The 18,952-nt window shown below is 40.1% G+C and overlaps 4 protein-coding genes across 6 annotated transcripts; 1 reads left to right on the forward strand and 3 right to left on the reverse strand.

Annotated features, from left to right (window-relative positions):
* Nucleotides 1-2,147: 2,147 nt before the first annotated feature.
* On the reverse strand, nt 2,148-8,740 carry LOC113206156 (ubiquitin carboxyl-terminal hydrolase MINDY-1). Its single transcript, XM_052273521.1, has 11 exons — nt 8,725-8,740; nt 8,408-8,499; nt 7,831-8,307; nt 7,635-7,741; nt 7,356-7,546; nt 7,121-7,263; nt 6,985-7,026; nt 6,716-6,903; nt 6,156-6,260; nt 5,606-5,843; nt 2,148-5,524 (listed from the first exon to the last, which is right to left on the reverse strand). The coding sequence occupies exons 2-11, from the start codon at nt 8,477-8,479 to the stop codon at nt 5,510-5,512; spliced, it is 1,578 nt and encodes a 525-aa protein (XP_052129481.1). The 5' UTR covers nt 8,480-8,499; nt 8,725-8,740; the 3' UTR covers nt 2,148-5,509.
* A 746-nt stretch (nt 8,741-9,486) lies between these two features.
* On the reverse strand, nt 9,487-15,600 carry LOC113206161 (MPN domain-containing protein). Of its 3 annotated transcripts, XM_026422101.2 has the most exons (11): nt 15,437-15,580; nt 14,816-14,920; nt 14,478-14,612; nt 13,530-13,676; nt 13,330-13,423; nt 12,975-13,245; nt 12,681-12,850; nt 12,337-12,585; nt 12,091-12,251; nt 11,915-12,007; nt 9,487-11,839 (listed from the first exon to the last, which is right to left on the reverse strand). In XM_026422101.2, exons 2-11 carry the CDS (start codon nt 14,903-14,905, stop codon nt 10,643-10,645), a joined length of 2,607 nt encoding a protein of 868 aa, XP_026277886.1. In that variant the 5' UTR covers nt 14,906-14,920; nt 15,437-15,580; the 3' UTR covers nt 9,487-10,642. The 3 variants fall into 3 exon arrangements, with proteins under 3 accessions (XP_026277886.1, XP_026277887.1, XP_052129480.1); XM_026422102.2 differs by lacking the exon at nt 14,816-14,920 and having other exon boundaries at nt 15,437-15,586; XM_052273520.1 differs by lacking the exons at nt 14,478-14,612; nt 14,816-14,920 and having other exon boundaries at nt 15,437-15,600.
* Nucleotides 15,601-15,721: 121 nt separating this feature from the next.
* On the forward strand, nt 15,722-17,090 carry LOC113206169 (pre-rRNA-processing protein TSR2 homolog). The gene is made up of 4 exons (XM_026422113.2): nt 15,722-15,894; nt 16,240-16,330; nt 16,413-16,651; nt 16,739-17,090. The coding sequence occupies exons 1-4, from the start codon at nt 15,823-15,825 to the stop codon at nt 16,880-16,882; spliced, it is 546 nt and encodes a 181-aa protein (XP_026277898.1). The 5' UTR covers nt 15,722-15,822; the 3' UTR covers nt 16,883-17,090.
* Nucleotides 17,091-17,130: 40 nt separating this feature from the next.
* On the reverse strand, nt 17,131-18,453 carry LOC113206168 (venom allergen 5-like). Its single transcript, XM_026422112.2, has 3 exons — nt 18,179-18,453; nt 17,823-17,954; nt 17,131-17,706 (listed from the first exon to the last, which is right to left on the reverse strand). The coding sequence occupies exons 1-3, from the start codon at nt 18,419-18,421 to the stop codon at nt 17,305-17,307; spliced, it is 777 nt and encodes a 258-aa protein (XP_026277897.1). The 5' UTR covers nt 18,422-18,453; the 3' UTR covers nt 17,131-17,304.
* Between the last annotated feature and the right edge of the window lie 499 nt (nt 18,454-18,952).

Genomic DNA, 18,952 nt, shown 5'->3' on the forward strand with positions numbered 1-18,952 from the left:
CCCCTCCACCCCGTCCCCATCCTCCACCTCGCACTCGGCAGCCGGTCCCCATCTGATTGGATAAACTGCGACATCGTTGTGCGAGACTATTATCAGGCCGCCCATAAAGTGGACCCTGACCGAAATCGTGACACCTTCTGTTCACACCTCTCTGCACTGCAGAAGGGACGTTTACCTTTTTTTGTGGTGATACACTTTGACCACATTAGGAGCCCAGTCGAAGTACGCTAAATGAGACCATATAGAGAAGATCGTCAAATAAGAATTGAGGCTACTGAAGATCGTCGCGTCACCCCACTTCGCCATACGAACCACGACCACCAACGGTGGTGGGAGTTTCTATGTGATATCAGACATCTCGGCGCTCTGGGTTTCCCATCCAGAAATCCGAAGTCGGAATTTGGCTGATTTCGACGATGGGCGCGGAATTCACCGAAAACCGAAGGTCACGAAGGTTTCGTGGGGAAAGGGGTCGGATCATCCAGAAAGTAAGGAAGTTTTTTCTCAGATTCATGCAGTCGGCAAGTTGTGGAATCTCGGCACCTGCGAGACTCGGGGTAGGCCACCCCACCGTACATGCATGCACTGCATGCAAGATGTTGCCTACCTGCCAGGCACTATGAGATCTCGCAGAGAATAATCTTGGCAGTTTCGTAACGGTGAATGACAAAGGTACTTTCTGGATGATCCTTTAGCTAGACATGGCTGGCGCGTGACCTTCAATTTTCAATCAACTATTTCTATGTTTTTCAATGAATTTAATCCACTAGAGTTTGGGTCAGGGGGTGACATCTGCCTGCTTTAAGGTGGCGCCACTACTCTCACACCCTTCGTGACTGACGCGATGGTCGCGATATTTTGTGAAAAGTTTGCATCTTAGAATTGGGGGTGAGTTTGTCGGAGGCTGCTTAGAGACAAGATGATGGAAAGCACGAACATAAGAGTGGACTAAATCTTGTGCTGGGACAGTGCATATATACTTCGACAGATTTTCTTGTTACCGATCTACCGCAGTTCGAAAAACTCGCCAAGGCGAACTATTTAATCCCCCCACGACGGCTCGAAATCTCTTAACGTGATGGAAAATTAGCCTTAGGCGCTCAAATAACCATGCTAAACGAGATGCAACATCGTCAGACCGCTATACTGTATTCTGTGTGCTGTATCCTCGGCCTTAGCTAAGCTGAGCGCCCGGCGGGTAGAGGATCGTATTAGGAGCACATCCGTTTCGCGCAGATTCAATCGATAAATTGCAAATTACGGTAGGCCACCCCGCAGTACGCGCATGCACTGCGCGCAAGATATTGCCTACCTACCGGGCGCTATGAGAGCTCGCAGAGGCTGGTCTTTCTGTCTGTTCCCTTCCCTACCCGCTTCCCTGAAACGTCCATTCTTCGCGATGAAATGAAATGGGATATGAATGGCCTTGGTGCTGTTGCTGCCTCTGTGAAGGGGAGACCACGCAGCCCGCAGGTTGGGGTTGGATAGGGTCACTGGAATGCGAGCCTCCAGGAGGGGCGGGGAATTCTAGAGGGTGGGGGTCACTACAGTCACTCCAGATGGTCGCTAATATCTCTTATAGTTCCAATTTTTGGCCTCTGTGTTGGCCGCTTCCAGGGGCACCGTGGAGGGAAGGGTGGAAGGATACCTTGCGGTTGCCCATGATGGAGAGAAGGGGGAAGGACCGGCGACCGGCTACCGGAAGCGGTGTGTACGCGTAAAGACGCGCAAGTTTGAAAAGAAAAGCAGGATCGAACCGTCAGTCAAGAGCGGCCACCAAAAGCGACAGCGCAGCACACCCTGGTGAGGGCGAGGACATCAAGACCCGTGTTCAGGTCACCAGCGCGGCGATGCGGGCCGCTCGCTACCTTGCTGCTGCCGCAGCCCGTATGACAGCGACTGCCACATGGAGTGCGCCCCCGTGCCCGGTCAGTACCGACTACACACGACTACACGTCGCTCAGTGGCTGCCTGGAGACGATACTGCCCCGCTAAAGGCCGCGCTATCCCCCGGGCCTGTCGCTGCTCCACCCCGGGCCGTGCTCCCCAATTGACGGCGCCCTGCTGACGGGCGGGACCAACCAACACCCCGGCGGCACCGCTTGCTCACCGAGGAGATGGCAACAACATTGATTGATAAACCCATATTTCCATAGATCAACTTTATTCAAACTTGAATGCAATAAGAAGTATGAGGAAAATAAGCTCAATGTTGGCTCCATAATTCATAATCAGATGAGACATAAGATATAAACCACTGTAATATTTTTTCAATTCCATGAGTTATTTTTAAATTACTTTGACTAGACGACAAAACATCATAAAAATAGTAAGTTTACTTCGAAAGCTACTTTACAAAGTCTAACAAAACGTAACCATTAAAATTCAAGTTTTGGTAATACTGAAAATACCACACTAATGCACTGATACTCTCAAACTGCATTTGCTTCTGGTGCTGCTTCAAAATTCTGTTTGCAGAGTCATTCCCTCTAGACCTTCCAAATGCAGTCATTAGCTGAGCAATTATTATGCGTATATACATCCCATGTTATCATCTAACCTACGGAATGCCAAAATAAAATGTGGCATTTAAAATGAAACACAGCACATCACAGATCAGACATTTTTTTGCCTTGTATTAAGGTTGTTAAATCTGTTAACAATTTTGAGAGCAGACCAGAAGGACTTTTCACGAAAACTATGACAAATATCTGCAGGATTGTTCTAACATTTTCTCACATGAACTAGAAAAAAAAAGTTTTTTTTTTATTATTAGATTTTTTTAAAATCAAGACTTCCCTTTCTCTAAAGAAATTGAAAGTACGTACTTTTAACTGCAACTTTTTTCCACAATTTCAAGAAGAGCACGCCAAGTATACTACAACAAACATCATGGTTTTGATTATATTGTCATGTAGAGCCCTTGGAAATAACGAAGGATCTTGCATTTTACATGATACATGAAATAACGGCAAGTGTTCAGTTAGTTAAAAAGGCATGAGGGTAGTTCAATATCTGCAGATGCTGATTTACACAGGCAAAAAATATGTGTCGTAGAATTTCTATTGTATTAACTACATTAAGGCTAATGTTTAGTTAATTACTATTTCAGTACAACCATTCATTCATTTAGTACATACTTAAAAGAAATTAATATTGCTTGCCCATTAATACAGTTTAAAACGGTAATGGTTTCCTTACAAGTACCCACAAGCACTACAAATAAAGAACTTATTATCATAGTGATTGGTCAGAAAACTTACCAATTTATTAGAGAAAACTTATGTAATCAGGTCAACAAGAAAATAATTTTAAAGAAAATGTAATCACATCAACATTGCCAAATCCTCTACAAAAATTGACACAGCAGTTTCACATTTTGATCTATTATTCAGAGTTTCTCCAGATACTGTATAGGTTGCGTATATTGCTTTCTAACTCTTTCTACTTTATGTTTAGAACACATTGAAGTTCAGCAGAAGTAAGAGATTTCTTAGACCCTGAAATAAATCGTAGTAGTTCATAAATGAACACACCATCACATATTGCAATTAATAAACTATACTTCAAAGAGCCAAGCTGACAAAACATAAATGCCATTGAGGCAAAAGAAAAAAATTACTGAAGGATTAACAACAGCTCAACATACAACAGGGCACAATGAAACAATAAACTGAATATACAACTCTAGCGTTAAGTAAAACAATTGCCTCAAAATATGTTTTTTTGGGAATGTTTAAGGGAGTGCAGATTCTGCAGTTTGACAGACCAAAAGGATGGAACCTAAAAAACAATGCTCAAATATTACAGACCCAAAACGCATCTACTAAATACTGGTCTTTTACCAAAGTCCACGTTTTGTGAGCACATCACTGCACACTGAACAAAGAGGTCAACAATTACGAAAACAGTATGTTTGTTCGCTCAGTTCATATCCACCTGTAGAATATTTAGCTCGATTTGATACAATTTCTAGCACTTTGATGAATCAAAATGTTTTACAAAAGTTAAAGTATGTGTTTTCTTTGGCTACATTCCTAGAATATATCTAGGTGAATAAAATTCTCATGATTCAACAGATGAAATATTTGGTAACAAGATAAATTATAATTTGAATAAGGCACATGGCTATTTGAATGGTGTCAAAGTGCAATATCAACAAAGACATAGCTAAGTATGTGTTCTCAAAATCATTTGCAACTGCTAGAAATATTTTTTAAGGGTCACAGAATGTGACAACAGCAAATTTTGGGGGGAAATTTTCTTTCAAACAGGAATAACTATGACGAAAGCCCTCAGTAAACTCTTGAAAATAGTTAAAATCAATGTTCACAACTTGCATGAGTCTCTGAAAGAATCATAATAGTTCTGATAAGGACAATCTTATTACACACAATCAAGATTCTAACATTAACATCTCTGGCGCACAAATATTAAAATTTAGAAGATCTCAAAATCTCTACCATTATTGTAAAAATTTTCAAATCTAGCAAATGTGAAATAATACAGATACAGTAAACAAATTTTAAAGCTTCAGCAAATCTTTTTTTTAAACTTTCTCAGTGTGGTGCTCACAACAACAAATTCAACCAATAAATAACAACATCTATCAAAAAATCTATAACAACACCTTTCCATGGAGTTTCAAACCATAATTGTAATTTTATTCACTTCTGTTGAACTATGTTTAAAGACATTGAAGAAATGTAACAATAATTTTAACCAGTTTTGCAAAGATTCAAAGAAAAATCAGCAAAATGTCAATGAGCAAAACCTTTCTGTGAGTAAAGCCACTAGCTACATACAAATTAAAGAATGGGACATTGTAAAGCTCTAGAGAACAACTGCTAGGATGGCAAAAATCCAAAAATTAGCTTAGGTAAAGTTTTAATTCTAAGATAAACTTTCAAACAATAATTTACAACAATTCATGCATAGAGATATACAGTGAAACCCACACACAACGGACACCCAGATAACAGAATTTCTGTTTGAATTGGATTCTTCCCCTTGGCTATGATTTTAGTGGTAACATAACAGATTCCCACTTGTAACGAATTTTCGCGACAGACTCCTTAAATACGTTGTATGTTGGTTTCACTGTGACAGTAGCCACTTTTCCTAGCCACACATGGCTATTAAAACATACACCTGTTACTCTAATTATGGCATTTCAAAATAAAACAAACACAAAAATGAGGAAAACACAATTTTTGACAAACACATGACTCACAATAGTGAGAGCTGTGTCAAGTGGAAATATTGGCTCCAATTCACAGTATTGAAAATAAATTTTGGTTTAAGCCATTTGGAGAAATGTCATTCCATGTGTAACTTGCAACTGACAAGGCTTTTTCCCATTTTAAAGAAATAAATTTCTTTCTTCGTGAATATTTGTGGGCACAGTGTTCAACGTTTTGTCCCATTAAGTAAACACATTAATAATCAATGCCTTGAAAATTTTCCTCCAAGCCATGCATTAGGTCAACGCAGGCCTGGAAAGCATTTATCAGAGGACCGAGCACTGAAAACAACCCATGAAAAAATATAATACATCAAAGCATACCTGAAGTAAATTAGGAGATGATATTTTGAATTAACTCACAGCATTCTTTTTGTGGGATGACGATGTTGGTGAACCACTTGGGTTTGGTGTGCAAGTCTCAACAGCACAAACAGGGGGGCGATGACTACAGTCAGATGAGTTGCAGGAGCAAGTTGGTGACGCCTGGTTACCTACAGTAGTGGGCTGCTGAGACTGCTCAGCCAGCTGCTTGTTGACTCGTTCCTGTTCAGCAGCTCCTTCCATCTCTTTTTTATGTATGAGTCGAGCCAGCTCCTCACTAGAAAAAAGTTTTGAGATATACACACATTTCAACATAATTTCCAAGCCAAAAAATCAGCCAAATGCATGTCTTATAAGGTGCCAAATGAAAACTAGGGTGACTGCCATTCTGAAAAATACGACAGCAACTCAAATAGTAGTCTTGCACGAGAAAGCACTTAATTCTAAATCTAGTATCAAGCACAAAATAAGATTTGTAATGTGGAATGTTTGGTAGACTGTTGATGAGGCATGCAGAGTGTAATCACAAACAGCAAAAGCAACATGTCTGCTCTTTCTAATATGCTTTATGAAGTCAGTGGCAACTCACTCTGAAAGTTCAGATAGGTCCTCATCAGGATGTGATTTTTTAACATCTTCCCATGAATCATCTAGACGCTGCATATCCTCTTGCAATGCCAAAGCCACCATATAGCTGGGGAAGGAAAGGGATTCAAACCTCAAAACCCAGACAAATCACAGAAAGGAGGAGAAGCAGAACACTCATTTTTTTTCCTCTGACGAGACAAAAATACTAATAATAGACCCAAAGTTACACAACCCAATCCAGTCAAACCTCACATGCAACATGGGACAACCCTCATAGAATTTAATTAAAATGTAAAGTAGTATTAACTACAGTTGTTCAGAAAGGATAATAAATCCAGAGAAATAAAGAGATACATGAGATGAGGAGAATAGAAAGGAAGCATGAGAACCAACACAAATAAAGGTAACCATTTTAGCCACGCTCTTAACAGGCATTCTGTACTTCCTTAGAAGTAAAGACACATTTTGCACAACACCAGAGCATAGTTGAAATACCCTTTATAGAAATTCAAATGGAATCAGTTGATGCTAAAATGAACAAAACTTAAGAATAATACTTACTCTTGGTCAATCTGAGACATGGTATTAGGAGCAGGAGAGAATTCTGGAGCTGATTTAGGTGGGACATTTTTGAAAGCACTGTCCACAAACATGGAGTCACCTTCAATATTGCATAGCATTTCCCAAACAACATTGAACTCATGAAGGAAACCTTGGTCAGTCACAAGTAGGAACAGTTCATTTTGAACCTGGTAGACACATAAATATGAGTAATAATCCATCTGTAAAAAATTAAGTAAACAGAGATAACACAATAAAATTCTCCATACCTGCTCTATACTTTGTTTTGATTCTCTTGATCTTGTTGGGACCTAAATCACATAAAGTGGGTAGACAGATGAAAATAGATGAAAAAGTAGTAATTACAGAACACACCCTTTGAGACATTGCTTTCAGTTGACTTACTCTACGTTTGAATATTGTACTGAAGTGGTTATTTCTGAAGAGAACCGCAAGTTCGTTGTCAGCCATTACTGAATTTAACTCACATAAACCATGATATGTTAATTGTGAGGCACTGCTCTCCAAAAATTGCTCAGCCAATAAAGCTACAAAATACAAATAAAATTTGTTATTTTACTTTATTAACTTCTGAAAAAGTGTAGATTTTTGTAACGGTTAATACTTAAACAAAATATACCTTTGGTAACTTTGGATGAATCATCAGCCATTTTGTCTTGAATGATCATTTCTACCAGCTGATTGTACCCCATATTTCCAAGAGCTTGAACAGTTTCTGTTGCTTGAGGGTCAACAACCCAACCATGATACAGAGATATGTCAAGTAGATCAAATACTGTACATGCTTCAGTGAACTCAAAGTGGTTAACTCTGAAGGCAAAAGAAAAAATTAATGTTTTAAGACTTAACAGAAAGTAAGCAGATTTCATGTCCTCAACAATATCAATGAAAAGCATACCCAGTGAATTTTATATTAACATCTAAACCTGAGTGAAGTTGAGGCAGTAAAGACATAGCATCATGCATGTTCTGCTCAAAGTTCCGCATAATTTCCTCTGAATTTTCCTGGAGAGGAATTGAAAGATGATTTGTCATCTTGGTCGAAAGATATTGTTTCAGAAGCCATTTAATATCACACCATGGGAATTACAAACCTCTGGTCTACTTTCCACAATATTGTTAGCCACATGAGTAAGAAGTTCTTCGGCTGTTATAGTAGAAGCATTTGAAGACAGTTTCATTTTACCACGCAAGAGAAGAATATTTGCAATTGCAATCAAAGGACAGGGTCCATTCTGATTCTGGGTGATAATGGGAGTTTTGTGATCATGCCACATTATCCACTTCAGTTGATACTCTTCCGGACCTCTATTGATCGAGGCTGGACTGCTTTCAGCTGAGGATTTTTTAATGGATGTCACACTTTCGTCTGGGTGAACAGAAAGCTTATCCATTTGCTTAGCCACATCACCAATATCTTCAGGTATACATGAAGATGAGGAATCATCTTCAAGAGAGGGTGACTGATTTTCAGAAGGAGATGATTTCTCACTAACTTTTTCTGATGCCAACTGGATGGCATGGCCTTCCATCTTTCCACATTCAGGTACAGATGTTGACAGAGAATCGGACTGCAGTGAAAACAAAATACATTTTTAAAACAATGATGACGCAAAGAGAAACAAAGATTTCATGAAAAGTATATTTGATGAGCACATTTAGTTAACATACCAGAGGCAAATTGCGATTCAGGACTTGAGAACAGCCCTCTGAGGCAAAGGTATCAACCGATGTCTCGTTCATTTCAAAATCTTGAATACCTACTGGATAAAGAAATAAATAAATGAAATAAAGGTCAAAGAGATGATCTGCAAAGCCCCTGAAAAATGGTCAGTGTTTAGGCTTAAGGGCAACTATGTGAAAGAAATTGAAAAAAAATCATGAACAGTTACTTATACTAAAAAAGTATTCAACATAGTTCAATATTGTTGAACAAAAGAAGAAAGAACACAACAAATTGAATGGTGCAAAACAAACCAAGTAAGTACCAAAATAAGTTGGGTTATATCTACAATATTTAACACTCAATATCTAAGATTCTGGAGCAAGTTTCGTATTTTTACACACTTTGCAGATCAAAAATCAAGTATTTACAGGAAGACAATGTTTCACAGAATGCTATCCGTAGGAAATACGTGTTGGGGACCACCAATCTGACATTGAAAACAAAGGGATTGACGCATTGCCACAACGTTTAAATGCAACCGTGTCAATAAGATTTTAAACAATTGCTTACAAACTTGTGTTGCATCATGACGAATTGGCCTTTCTCGTCTAACAGTAACGATGACAGGATCTGTATCGGTCTAGAAAATGTCAGAAAGGTTAAAGATAAACATGCATTGAACGCCGTCAGTCCGACAGATTATTATGGGATGCCCTACAGGCGTGGAAATCAACAATCTGCGCACGGTTGCATTGAACGGCACTATCTTATTTCAATTCTAGTATCCTATTAAGTTGTTATTCGTGTAATGACAGAGCCAAAAACAGCAGAGAGAAAAGATAAATAAATTAACTGGCTCCGCCCACTCCAGACACTCGCTTTCGGCAATTTTGGCCAGCCTTGTCTTTTACAGCGCGCTAACTTCAAACGGCTTGGCTCTTTCTTGACTGGGTACGGGGTACTGGGGGTACGGGGAACGAGGTATTTACACGTGATGATCGCCCCCTCATCATTTGACAAGGGGGGCACGGATAGTGTTTGTCTACAGATTAAAAGCCTAGGACAAAATAAATTTACAAGTTGCTTCCTACTCCAAAGAACATTTATTAGTCACATTGGTTGGAAAATACCAAGCTACATACAAACTCTCACTCTCGTCACTTGATGACTTCACATGGCTAATTCACTCCTAATATAATGGAGGTACCAAGTCATCTACTTCAAAATATATTACATTTCTTGCATCACAGAAATTGAGAAAATACTTATAACTCTCCATGTATCTAAAAATACACATTCACAATAATTCAATTTTAAAAGTGTCACTTAAAACTTTATTGAGATCTTGTTTTGAAAAAGAGATGTTGTTGGTCAATAATGCATACCTTCAAAGGACTAAGTCATCAGCGAACAGAATAAATGCCGAAATTATTTTAAAGTACTACTCAATTTAAAACAGCACAAAAACGCACAGACCTTCTATTGTCCTAGTTAACAGCTACATAATGAAACAATCACCTTGAGAACCAAAGGTTAATCATCATAAAACAAACATTAACAGAGAGATGTGAAAAATAAAAATGCTGTGACTATTGCTGATGAGATTGCCATTTCATTGGAGGTTTGCCATAAACCAAATGCAAATTTATCCAAAGGTAAGATAAGGCCAATAAGGATACAATTTTCTACTAGACATACATGCATAGATTACGCATGTGTACGCAAAAGTACTATTTACTATTCATTCAGAACAGACTATGAATATCTGATACTGTACATACACAACACATACCTACATACATACTAAAATAATGTAAAAGGGTGTAGATATATAGATATAAAAAAAAAATATCTAAGTACACACAAACACATTTTCACAAATACTTAAAAAGACTCAGCCTAGCAACATTAAATGAATTGCGTCCTTACAAATTTAAAAACACATAATATTTGCTTCACAAAACACACGAGAAAAAAAAAGGAATTATGCAAAAGACCAAACCAATAATAAAAAAAAAACCCGCTCTGCCCTTAACATTTTCTACATCATAAAAACATACAAATAGTAAAAATAATACAAGAGACAGAAAGCCCTCTTAAATGAAACATTCACACTATACAGTACGGAAATAGGACAACTACAGTACTAAACATTTTTCACAAGACATTAGACGGATAAGTAGTATGTACACATGTATTAAAGGTACATTGTAAAATATAGGCCTAAAAATTGCACTTCCTTATCTAGTAACAACTGATGTTCCATCCAGTTTTGGAATTTTTGCTGGTCTCTCTGGGTCACTGTCAAGTTGGTTACCAATTGACTTATCCACAGAAACACTAATATTATTAATGACTTTGCTTCCATTAACATCACTTGAAATATTGTTCACAGAGCTGTGTGATGAAGCAGAGTGAGGAATAGAGGGGATATTGTTTGTAACAGCAGTATTGCTCAAGGAGTTGGTGTTGATCATGACTGATGCGTCATCTTTTGACGAACTTGTGGAAATGGTAATTGAGTCACTCTCAATTTTTTTAGGTACATCAGTACTAGCTGATATTTCTATAGCACCAACGCTTGTTTTGAAACCACCAATGACAGATGAGGTAGAGACTGATGATGATACAGTGGAGACAGAAGAATTCAGTAATGAATGAGAAACTGAAGATGTAGTAGATACATGAGAACAATGAGTAGAAGCATTACTAATTGATACAGACATATTTGCACTATTCCTAAAATTATTGGTATTTATACTTGATCCTGAAAGATTTTTGTTGCTTAAACTAATACTTGCAAGGTTGCCCATGTTGCCTAGAGTGAGATTGTTAAGATTAGCAAGATTTGCAATGCTGAGATTCCCCAAGTTCCCCAGGTTTCCTAAGTTTCCCAAATTTCCCATACTACTGATAGTTGCTAAATTTGATCCAGTAGTGCTGGTAGTTTTACAGCCTTTGTTGGCATTGCTGTTGTTCAGTAAATTTAGCCCTAAAGGAGAGATAAACATATTTTGGTTGTTTCCTGGTAAGACGCTCATTAGTGATGTACCGGCAGGCAACTTCCCAGCTGCAATGATGGCACTAGTCATGTCTGACCCTAAGAAAAATCCTGCTGACGTTGTATTTGTACATGATGATGAGGATGTGGTAGAATTGACAGCCCCCAGCGAATTTGAGTTGATGGAATTTGTGACTGAGGTACATCCCGTGTTCCTACTTCCAGGAACAACAAGAGGCACAACAAGAGTAGTTGGGCATGTGCTTGTTGTTGAAGTCGATGTGTTGGTTGTGATGATAGTAGTTGTCTCTGGTGCATAAACTTTGATATTGCCATCATCATCCTTTTCTTCTGACCCTGGGGTAACAAGCTGGCGGATGAAGCCCCACAAAACCCCATCAGTTTGATCCCGTGGAAACTTTGGACTAAGTGTGGCCTGTAAGAAGATATATTTTAGAGTTCAAAATTTTTTGTTAACAAGAAAGGGTACATTTCAAATGCCAATACGAACCTTCAGTTTCTCCAAATACGTTAGCTCACTTTTGTACACTGTATTGAAGTCAATAAAGTCATGCATATCCTTATAAAACTCTATCAATGCGGTCTGTAAAGAAATATGGATTAGTTGTAATTTTAGGTCTGCACTGCACACAGTTTACATCAGTTTTAGAGCTTTACAATACTTACCATCTCTTTAAGAACATCAGGGTGTAGACTATTATCTTGAACAATACTGTAGTTCATTAACATTGGCTTACCATATTCCAGAGGTTTGTTTTCTGGAGGGGGTGCAACCCAAAAACTTACAATGCTTGATTCAACATTTGAAGTATCAGTAAAGTATGGTGCTAAAGATTCAACAAAGAATTAGAAGTATGTCATAAATTTGGCATTTTAAATAAAAATCACATTGACAGATGAAAGGAAACTTACAACAAATAACCCCCACACACGGTGTGTAGCTTGAATCACTTGAGCCCTTCATGTGCATTTCATGATCTAATTGTTTATCAATGTCTCTAAGAGATGGTGAAGCTGGAAGCATTGGATGAGAATGATACCATCCAACTGGTATCAAACCCCTAAGTTCTATTTCTTTCCTGATTTCTTTCTCAACAGATGGACCATTTGCTTGATCATCTAGCCGAGAGTGACATGGAAAAGCATAGGTAACTGCTAGGTCTGTTAAATACAGAAAAAAAATATTAATATTTAGAGAGGAGTTTTAAAAAATGAATAAGATGGGCATAACAAGAACATATTTAGACATGACTTACTATGAGCATTCACATCCCACTGCCCTGCAAGGTAGCCACACACTTCAGAGGTTGTCAGATGGCAGTGAAAGTCCATTACTAACATAGCATTAGAAGACATTGAGACAAGGAAAGGTTGAATTTTCCCTAATGAAGAGAAGGCTGTACTCTCAACCAACATATTGGGGTCACTGCAAATCAAAATCAAATTTTAAATTTTTAAAAAAAGAAGAAAGAAAGAAAGAAAACAAAAATGTTTTGACATTGTAGCAGACAAAATATTAAGATAAACAAATACAGAGCAAAGATACTCACTGCATACTGGTACGATTGCCAATATTATGGTGCTTAACTGGCATTCTAATTGGAGGCTTGGGTGGAACAACTAAAGGAGTAACAACAGCTGTTGATGTCGCAGTGGCTGTAGCAAAAGCAATGGCAGCTGCAGTAGTAGTTGCTGTCACCATGGCTGCAGCTGATGTTGCAGCTACAGTTGCAGGACCAGCAGAGGATACTGGGGCAGGAGGTGGAGGTGGTGGTGGAGGAGCTAGCATTGTGTTATCCTTGTCTATGCTTAATTCATAGCCTAATAAAAAGATGAATGGAAACATGAATAATTTTAAACTGTGAGGTACTAAATAAAGAGTAAAGGTAACAAATTTATACTCACCATCTACTACCTCACAGAGTTTTTCACGTTCTTCGTTTCTGCGGTTTATCCAAATATTCTTAAAAGCATCCAATTTTCTTCCTTTGTACTTAATCTACATAAAATACATCAAAATAAACGATAAATTTAAGAAAAAAATAATTTCTCCCAGAGCTTATACATACGGTGTTTCATATATCTAGTTTTAAATGATTGCATACCGATGCCCATCCGCAACCCGACTTTTTCCCTGGGTTAATAATTCTTCTGCAGTTTACAGCCCATGCGCTTGGTGTAACAAAAACAATATCTGTTTCCTGAGATCGAATCTTCCCATCAGGCAGAAGATCACCAACAAAGCGCTGACCCTAAAATCAGAAGAAAGAAAGAACAAAATTACAAACATTGCATTACAAAAATTGAATAAACAAGGCACATTTCTTATTGAACTGCAGCCACTAAAATTTAGGCAAATAAACGCTAAGTTAGTAGATTAGTCAAAGATGAACAAAGTTCTCTATTTAGAACCAAGCTATTACTGACGCTTGAAACAATTAGCTGCCTGCCTTACTTTATTTGCCTCTAAGAGAAAGACAGAGAGAGGGAGGCGAAGGACAAGAAACCTGTTGAAAACTGCTGATAAAAGTGAAATGTGTTGCATGCATCTTCTGATTTTAGAGCACATATATTTTGTTAAAGGGTTTCCTAAATCAAAGAAGCCAATTCTTCACCACATATTTTGCAGCAAAATCTGTGTGGGACAAAGCACAAAACTGAATAACTTATTTGGTAACTCTCTGTGTTTTCTTGAACACTGCACTTGGCAATGAAAGTAAACTGAAAAAAATAACGAGAAAATAACAAAAAGCAAGGAAGCTTTATTTGAAAGAATGCGATAAGTGCAAGGCCGAGAACATGAAAGAATAAGAAAGTAAAAACAAAAATGAAATAAGCTTAGCATGCACCATTTCTTTTTTTTATTAGTCCCCTAAAAAAATTTCCTCTTAATATCTACAGTTTATATAAAATAATGTACAAGACTCATCATGCCAATGGCATAGATTTGGCAACAAGCAAAAGTTTGGCTACGGCAAGGAGCACACTGTTGCAGCTTAAGCAAAGACAGCATCGTTAGCAGTGGTGGCTGCATAAACGCACAGCTAGCTCACCATATATTCTATTGACATTGCACCCTCTCCCGGTTCGAGTAGGCGATCTGCCAAGAGCATCTGTAGAGTGATGGTGCGTGCGATGAGGCATGAGCTGGGAGGCCTCTTGCGATCCCCATTGTCTTCACCAATATCCTGCCGAGTGAATATAAAATCTCACCCATCCCAAACATAATTTAACAATAGTGTTTCTGCTAGCAAAAAGTGCCTAAGACAATACTTATTGTGTCTAATGTTATTCAAGAGTCTTAAAAGATGAAAATGAACTGAGGAATATGGAATTCTAGGAATTAAAGATTATTGAATGTCAAATAAGACATCTCAGCAAAAATAGAAACCTCATCAATAGAGTCGTCTTCTTCCCCATCCTCGTCAACCTCATCCTTGTCTTCCGCGTCCTCTGCAGGCTCAGCAGTTGGGTGCTGCATCTCACTGCCAGCCTTCTACCCAAACACGACATGCCATTCAAGAGCATTTCACCATCATATCATAAAGAAGGAAGTCATACATAACAAAATGCCTACAGCACATTGCTTGCCAAAACAACAAACTAAATTACTACACAGCAGTCAACATTGAGTCAAGATGAAACAGAGAACAAAGAACCTGATGTTCAAAACTGTAGTGATTTATCCGGTGCAATATCAAAGCAAGGAACATAACATTCTAGCCACTTAGAGGTTAAGTAAAACAAAACACTGGACAATATCGACATGATGCTATGAGACTCTCTGAGAGAAGGAACCGGTCTTACTGAAATTCAGATGCACTCACAACTAGAGTTGTACACAGTATAGTTCCCAAAACCCTACACCCGAAATAACTATAGTAAAAGAGCTTAAAGTCAGCATATGAACGAGTTCAATGACAGACGGTAGGAATACGGCATCACAAACCGAACCACATGCAAAACCATTTCAATCAGATTTCCTAGAGCTTGAATATCAAGAAAAACTTACCACTAAGTAAAACTGAAAGAACTTGGGAGAAAACTTTACGTGTCTGGTGTCTGAACTGAGAAAAATCTAAAAAATCCAAACTTTCCAATCCTTGACGCACTCTGACACAGACAAACGACAAACACAAACATGAACATGAATGAACCAAACGCCAAATGGCTTGATGGGGGGGTATTCAGATTAGAAACTGCAACATGAGGGCTTTTTTGAGGCTACTGTATGAATTTCTCATATACAGACTCCTCCTCCCCTCCCCAACCCGCCCCCACCCCACCTCCCACCAACCACAACCTTCCTCTCTAGCAGCCCGGCGACGGCGATGTAGGGGTTATTCATCCATGTGATAGTGGTTAAAAATCAAAATTTAGAGAAGATTTTCAATTAAAATGTCAGCACACCCCGAAGAACTGTTCCGGCATGCAGCTGGGAGAGTGTTCAATACGTGGACTGCTTTGCAGGTGAGATAGTCAAGCCTTGTAAATACTGAACCAACTTTGGAACTAGTTAAATATTGAGGTTATCTTTAAAAAACAGGCACAATATAAGAAAATGCTGTGTTATGTTTCATTTAAGTGCACACTTGACTCCACTTTTACAGTTTTAATTAAAAGTCACGAATATTTCTTGGGTGTCATTTGAAAATCGGCTGTTATTCCTGTTTGTGTGTAGCACTTCTTGCCAACCGTATGGCCTAGCTCAGACTTAAAGCGGTTTATTTTTTTTTTCTTTACCCTATGTTAAAGACTTGGAGATCTCTGTTGAAAACTGACATTCTGGGACTCACATCCCTTTCTTTGTTTTAGCTGGCTGTCGAGCATGGAATGGGTGGATCACAGAGCTATGCCAAAGCGATGGGCATGGTTGATGCAGCTGTTCAATTATTCAGGAACAAACGTATGTATTTTTTTAGGTGTATGAACTACTGCTGTTTTTACCACACATTTAGTGTTTTGTCAATGTTCTTGTTTTGGCACAGCGGACGCAGACTGGCAGGAAGTTGCCGACCTATTGGGAGATATGATGGATGACGAATTCAATACTATCTGCGAAGATGATTCAACAGATGAAGTAGGGTTACTATTGTGGGAGTTCTACAGACATTGCTCAACAGGGGACAGAGCACTAGTTGAATCTGAAATGGCCAAACTTCCCCCTGTTGGAAACTGGTTGAGTAAATGTATAAATCAAACCCAGGGACAGTGCTCTAATTTCCAGGTTTGAATTTACTTGTACACTATGTTCTGTTTCTAATTTAATATGAGGTTACGTTGTTAACAATATTCCTTTTCAAAACTTTTACAGGAAGGTGATGAAGAGAGTGACGAAGATGAAGGTGGAAATGGTGGACCTAGTACTTCTAATGGACAGCATCCAATGAATAATTCTATGGATACTCATGGGGTTGATCCTGATGGTTGGACCCAAGTTCACAGGAGGAGGAAATGAACGTTAATCTTAAAATTGGTGTATATTTAAATGTAAGCATATGGTTATTTAAACTTATTGTTGAAAACATGCATTATCGAAATGTCCTGACTTGTATTAAGTAGCTGAAAATTTGTGTGGGAGATTGCTTTTGAGTGACTTAATAACATATTGTTATCACATCTAAGCTATTTATATTATTTGGATCAATACATCACTAAAATCACTATTGGGTTCACTTGCTGTTCTTTTGAATGCATATGCCAGCATTGAATGCTTTTATACTTTATTTGAAAATTTGTGTTTGACAGCAGATTGGTCCATTCATCAACTCATACTCAGGGCGTAGTATAGCACCTGCCCAGGATTACTGCACTGGCTCCAGCAGGCTGACTCAATTCAAAGGTACAGGAGATATTTTAGCTACTGCTGTTTGGGTTTATTTAATTTACCTTGCCGATTTTGGAGTGGGAGGAGTGGGAGTAATTTTGAGTGATGTGAAAAATTAGGAAGGAGACGGCAATGACAAGTAGACACACACATGTGGTTGGCCTGTGCCCCGCTGCCGTGTACATTTTCTGGCCCTGGACATTTCCCGCTGGACCGTAGTTGCATACCAAGTACTCGTTAGTGAACCCCTTGTCGACATATGTGGACCGGCCACAACCCAGCAGGTTGGTCTTGGCCCACGCCATCTGCGTAAAGTGGCCCGTGTCGTGGTTAAACACGAAGGTGCCGTCCTTGTATCTGTACAGCTTGTACTCGTCCCACCACATCATCACTTTCTTTGGGAGCTCGGAGGTGTACCCACCGGACCCGCCCGTCATCGCTATGTTCTGGCCCACCTGGAACAGATCAATGGATGTAGAATCTAGTAAACGGCAACGCGGTAGGATCGCCCACTTATTTGGCGATACTCCTCGCGGAGAGGGCGTCGCGGAGTATTACCGGTACTACTCACCGGGAAGCGTTCAACGTTCCGGCACTGGTCGTGCCCGTAGTCGCACTGGTCCGCCCAAACCTGAGCGACTGTCTCGAGCTCCGTGTCCCACTTGAGCGTTTGCATGTCTGTTGCACTGGCGAAGCCGTCCAGCTGCGGTCAATCTGGTGTCACTCTATCGCTCTATAGCTGCATTTTGCCTACGCAAAGGCGGGTTACACTGGCAATGTCAACGCCTCCCCCCTCCCACCACCACTTCTAGGGCGGGAAGCTCTGGAAAGTTTCCTGAAAATTTCCGTTTTGTAGGAAATTTTCGAGAAATATTCGGGAATTTCCAACCCTAACGACACGCGAATCCGCGCCCCTCCTGGACTGACCTGGCCGGCGGCGAGCTCGCCCCTCAGCTTGTTGTGCAGGCTGAGGACGGCGTCCCTGTCGGCGTCCGTCATGCCGACGGCGTCCTTGGAGCACTTCTCGGCGGGCCCCGCGCCGGGCTTGAACTTGCAGGCCGTGTGGCTGCCGCCGGGGCACGCCGACAGCTGGCAGTAGTCCTGGGCGGCCGCCGGCTGCAGCAGGCCGAGCAGCGCGAGCAGCAGCACGACGGTCACGGGGGCGGCCATGGCGCAGCCTCGGGGCTGAGGTGCCGCGGGCCGGGTCGCAGTGTTGGCCCCCCTAGCAACTGGCCTTGTGGTCCTGTGTTGATTCGCTGCAGTCATCTGATGACTGATTCTGACTTGAAAAGCGCGCAGGCAACCCTAAATGCAAGATGGCCCACAGAGACCCTGACCCCCCGACCCCGGAGAATTTCGTAGTTGTATGCTGTACCGCATGCATACCCGTGGATTCGTTGCCCACTCTCAAGGGGCCATAGGGCGCCGTGGTGGGAGACGATAGGCAAGCATGCAGTATGCGGTCGATTTGGTACTGTACAAATAATTAATTTTTCGGTGTCTATGGGTCATCCTGTATTGCCCGATATGGCGTGACACACCTACCCTGTACTTCGAATATGCGGCTATTTCGCACGCAGACGGTCGTTACCACTTCGTGGCGAACTCTTTTCTGACAAACTTCTCGGCCGGGGCCGCTGCCGGCGCTTCATTTCCGCCGTCTCCATCGAAGGGGTACGTCACTGCGGAAATGAGTATAAC

Source organism: Frankliniella occidentalis, unplaced genomic scaffold (assembly GCF_000697945.3).
Source record: "Frankliniella occidentalis isolate FOCC.00 unplaced genomic scaffold, Focc_3.1 Scaffold279, whole genome shotgun sequence".
NCBI classification, from domain to species: Eukaryota; Metazoa; Arthropoda; class Insecta; order Thysanoptera; family Thripidae; genus Frankliniella; species Frankliniella occidentalis.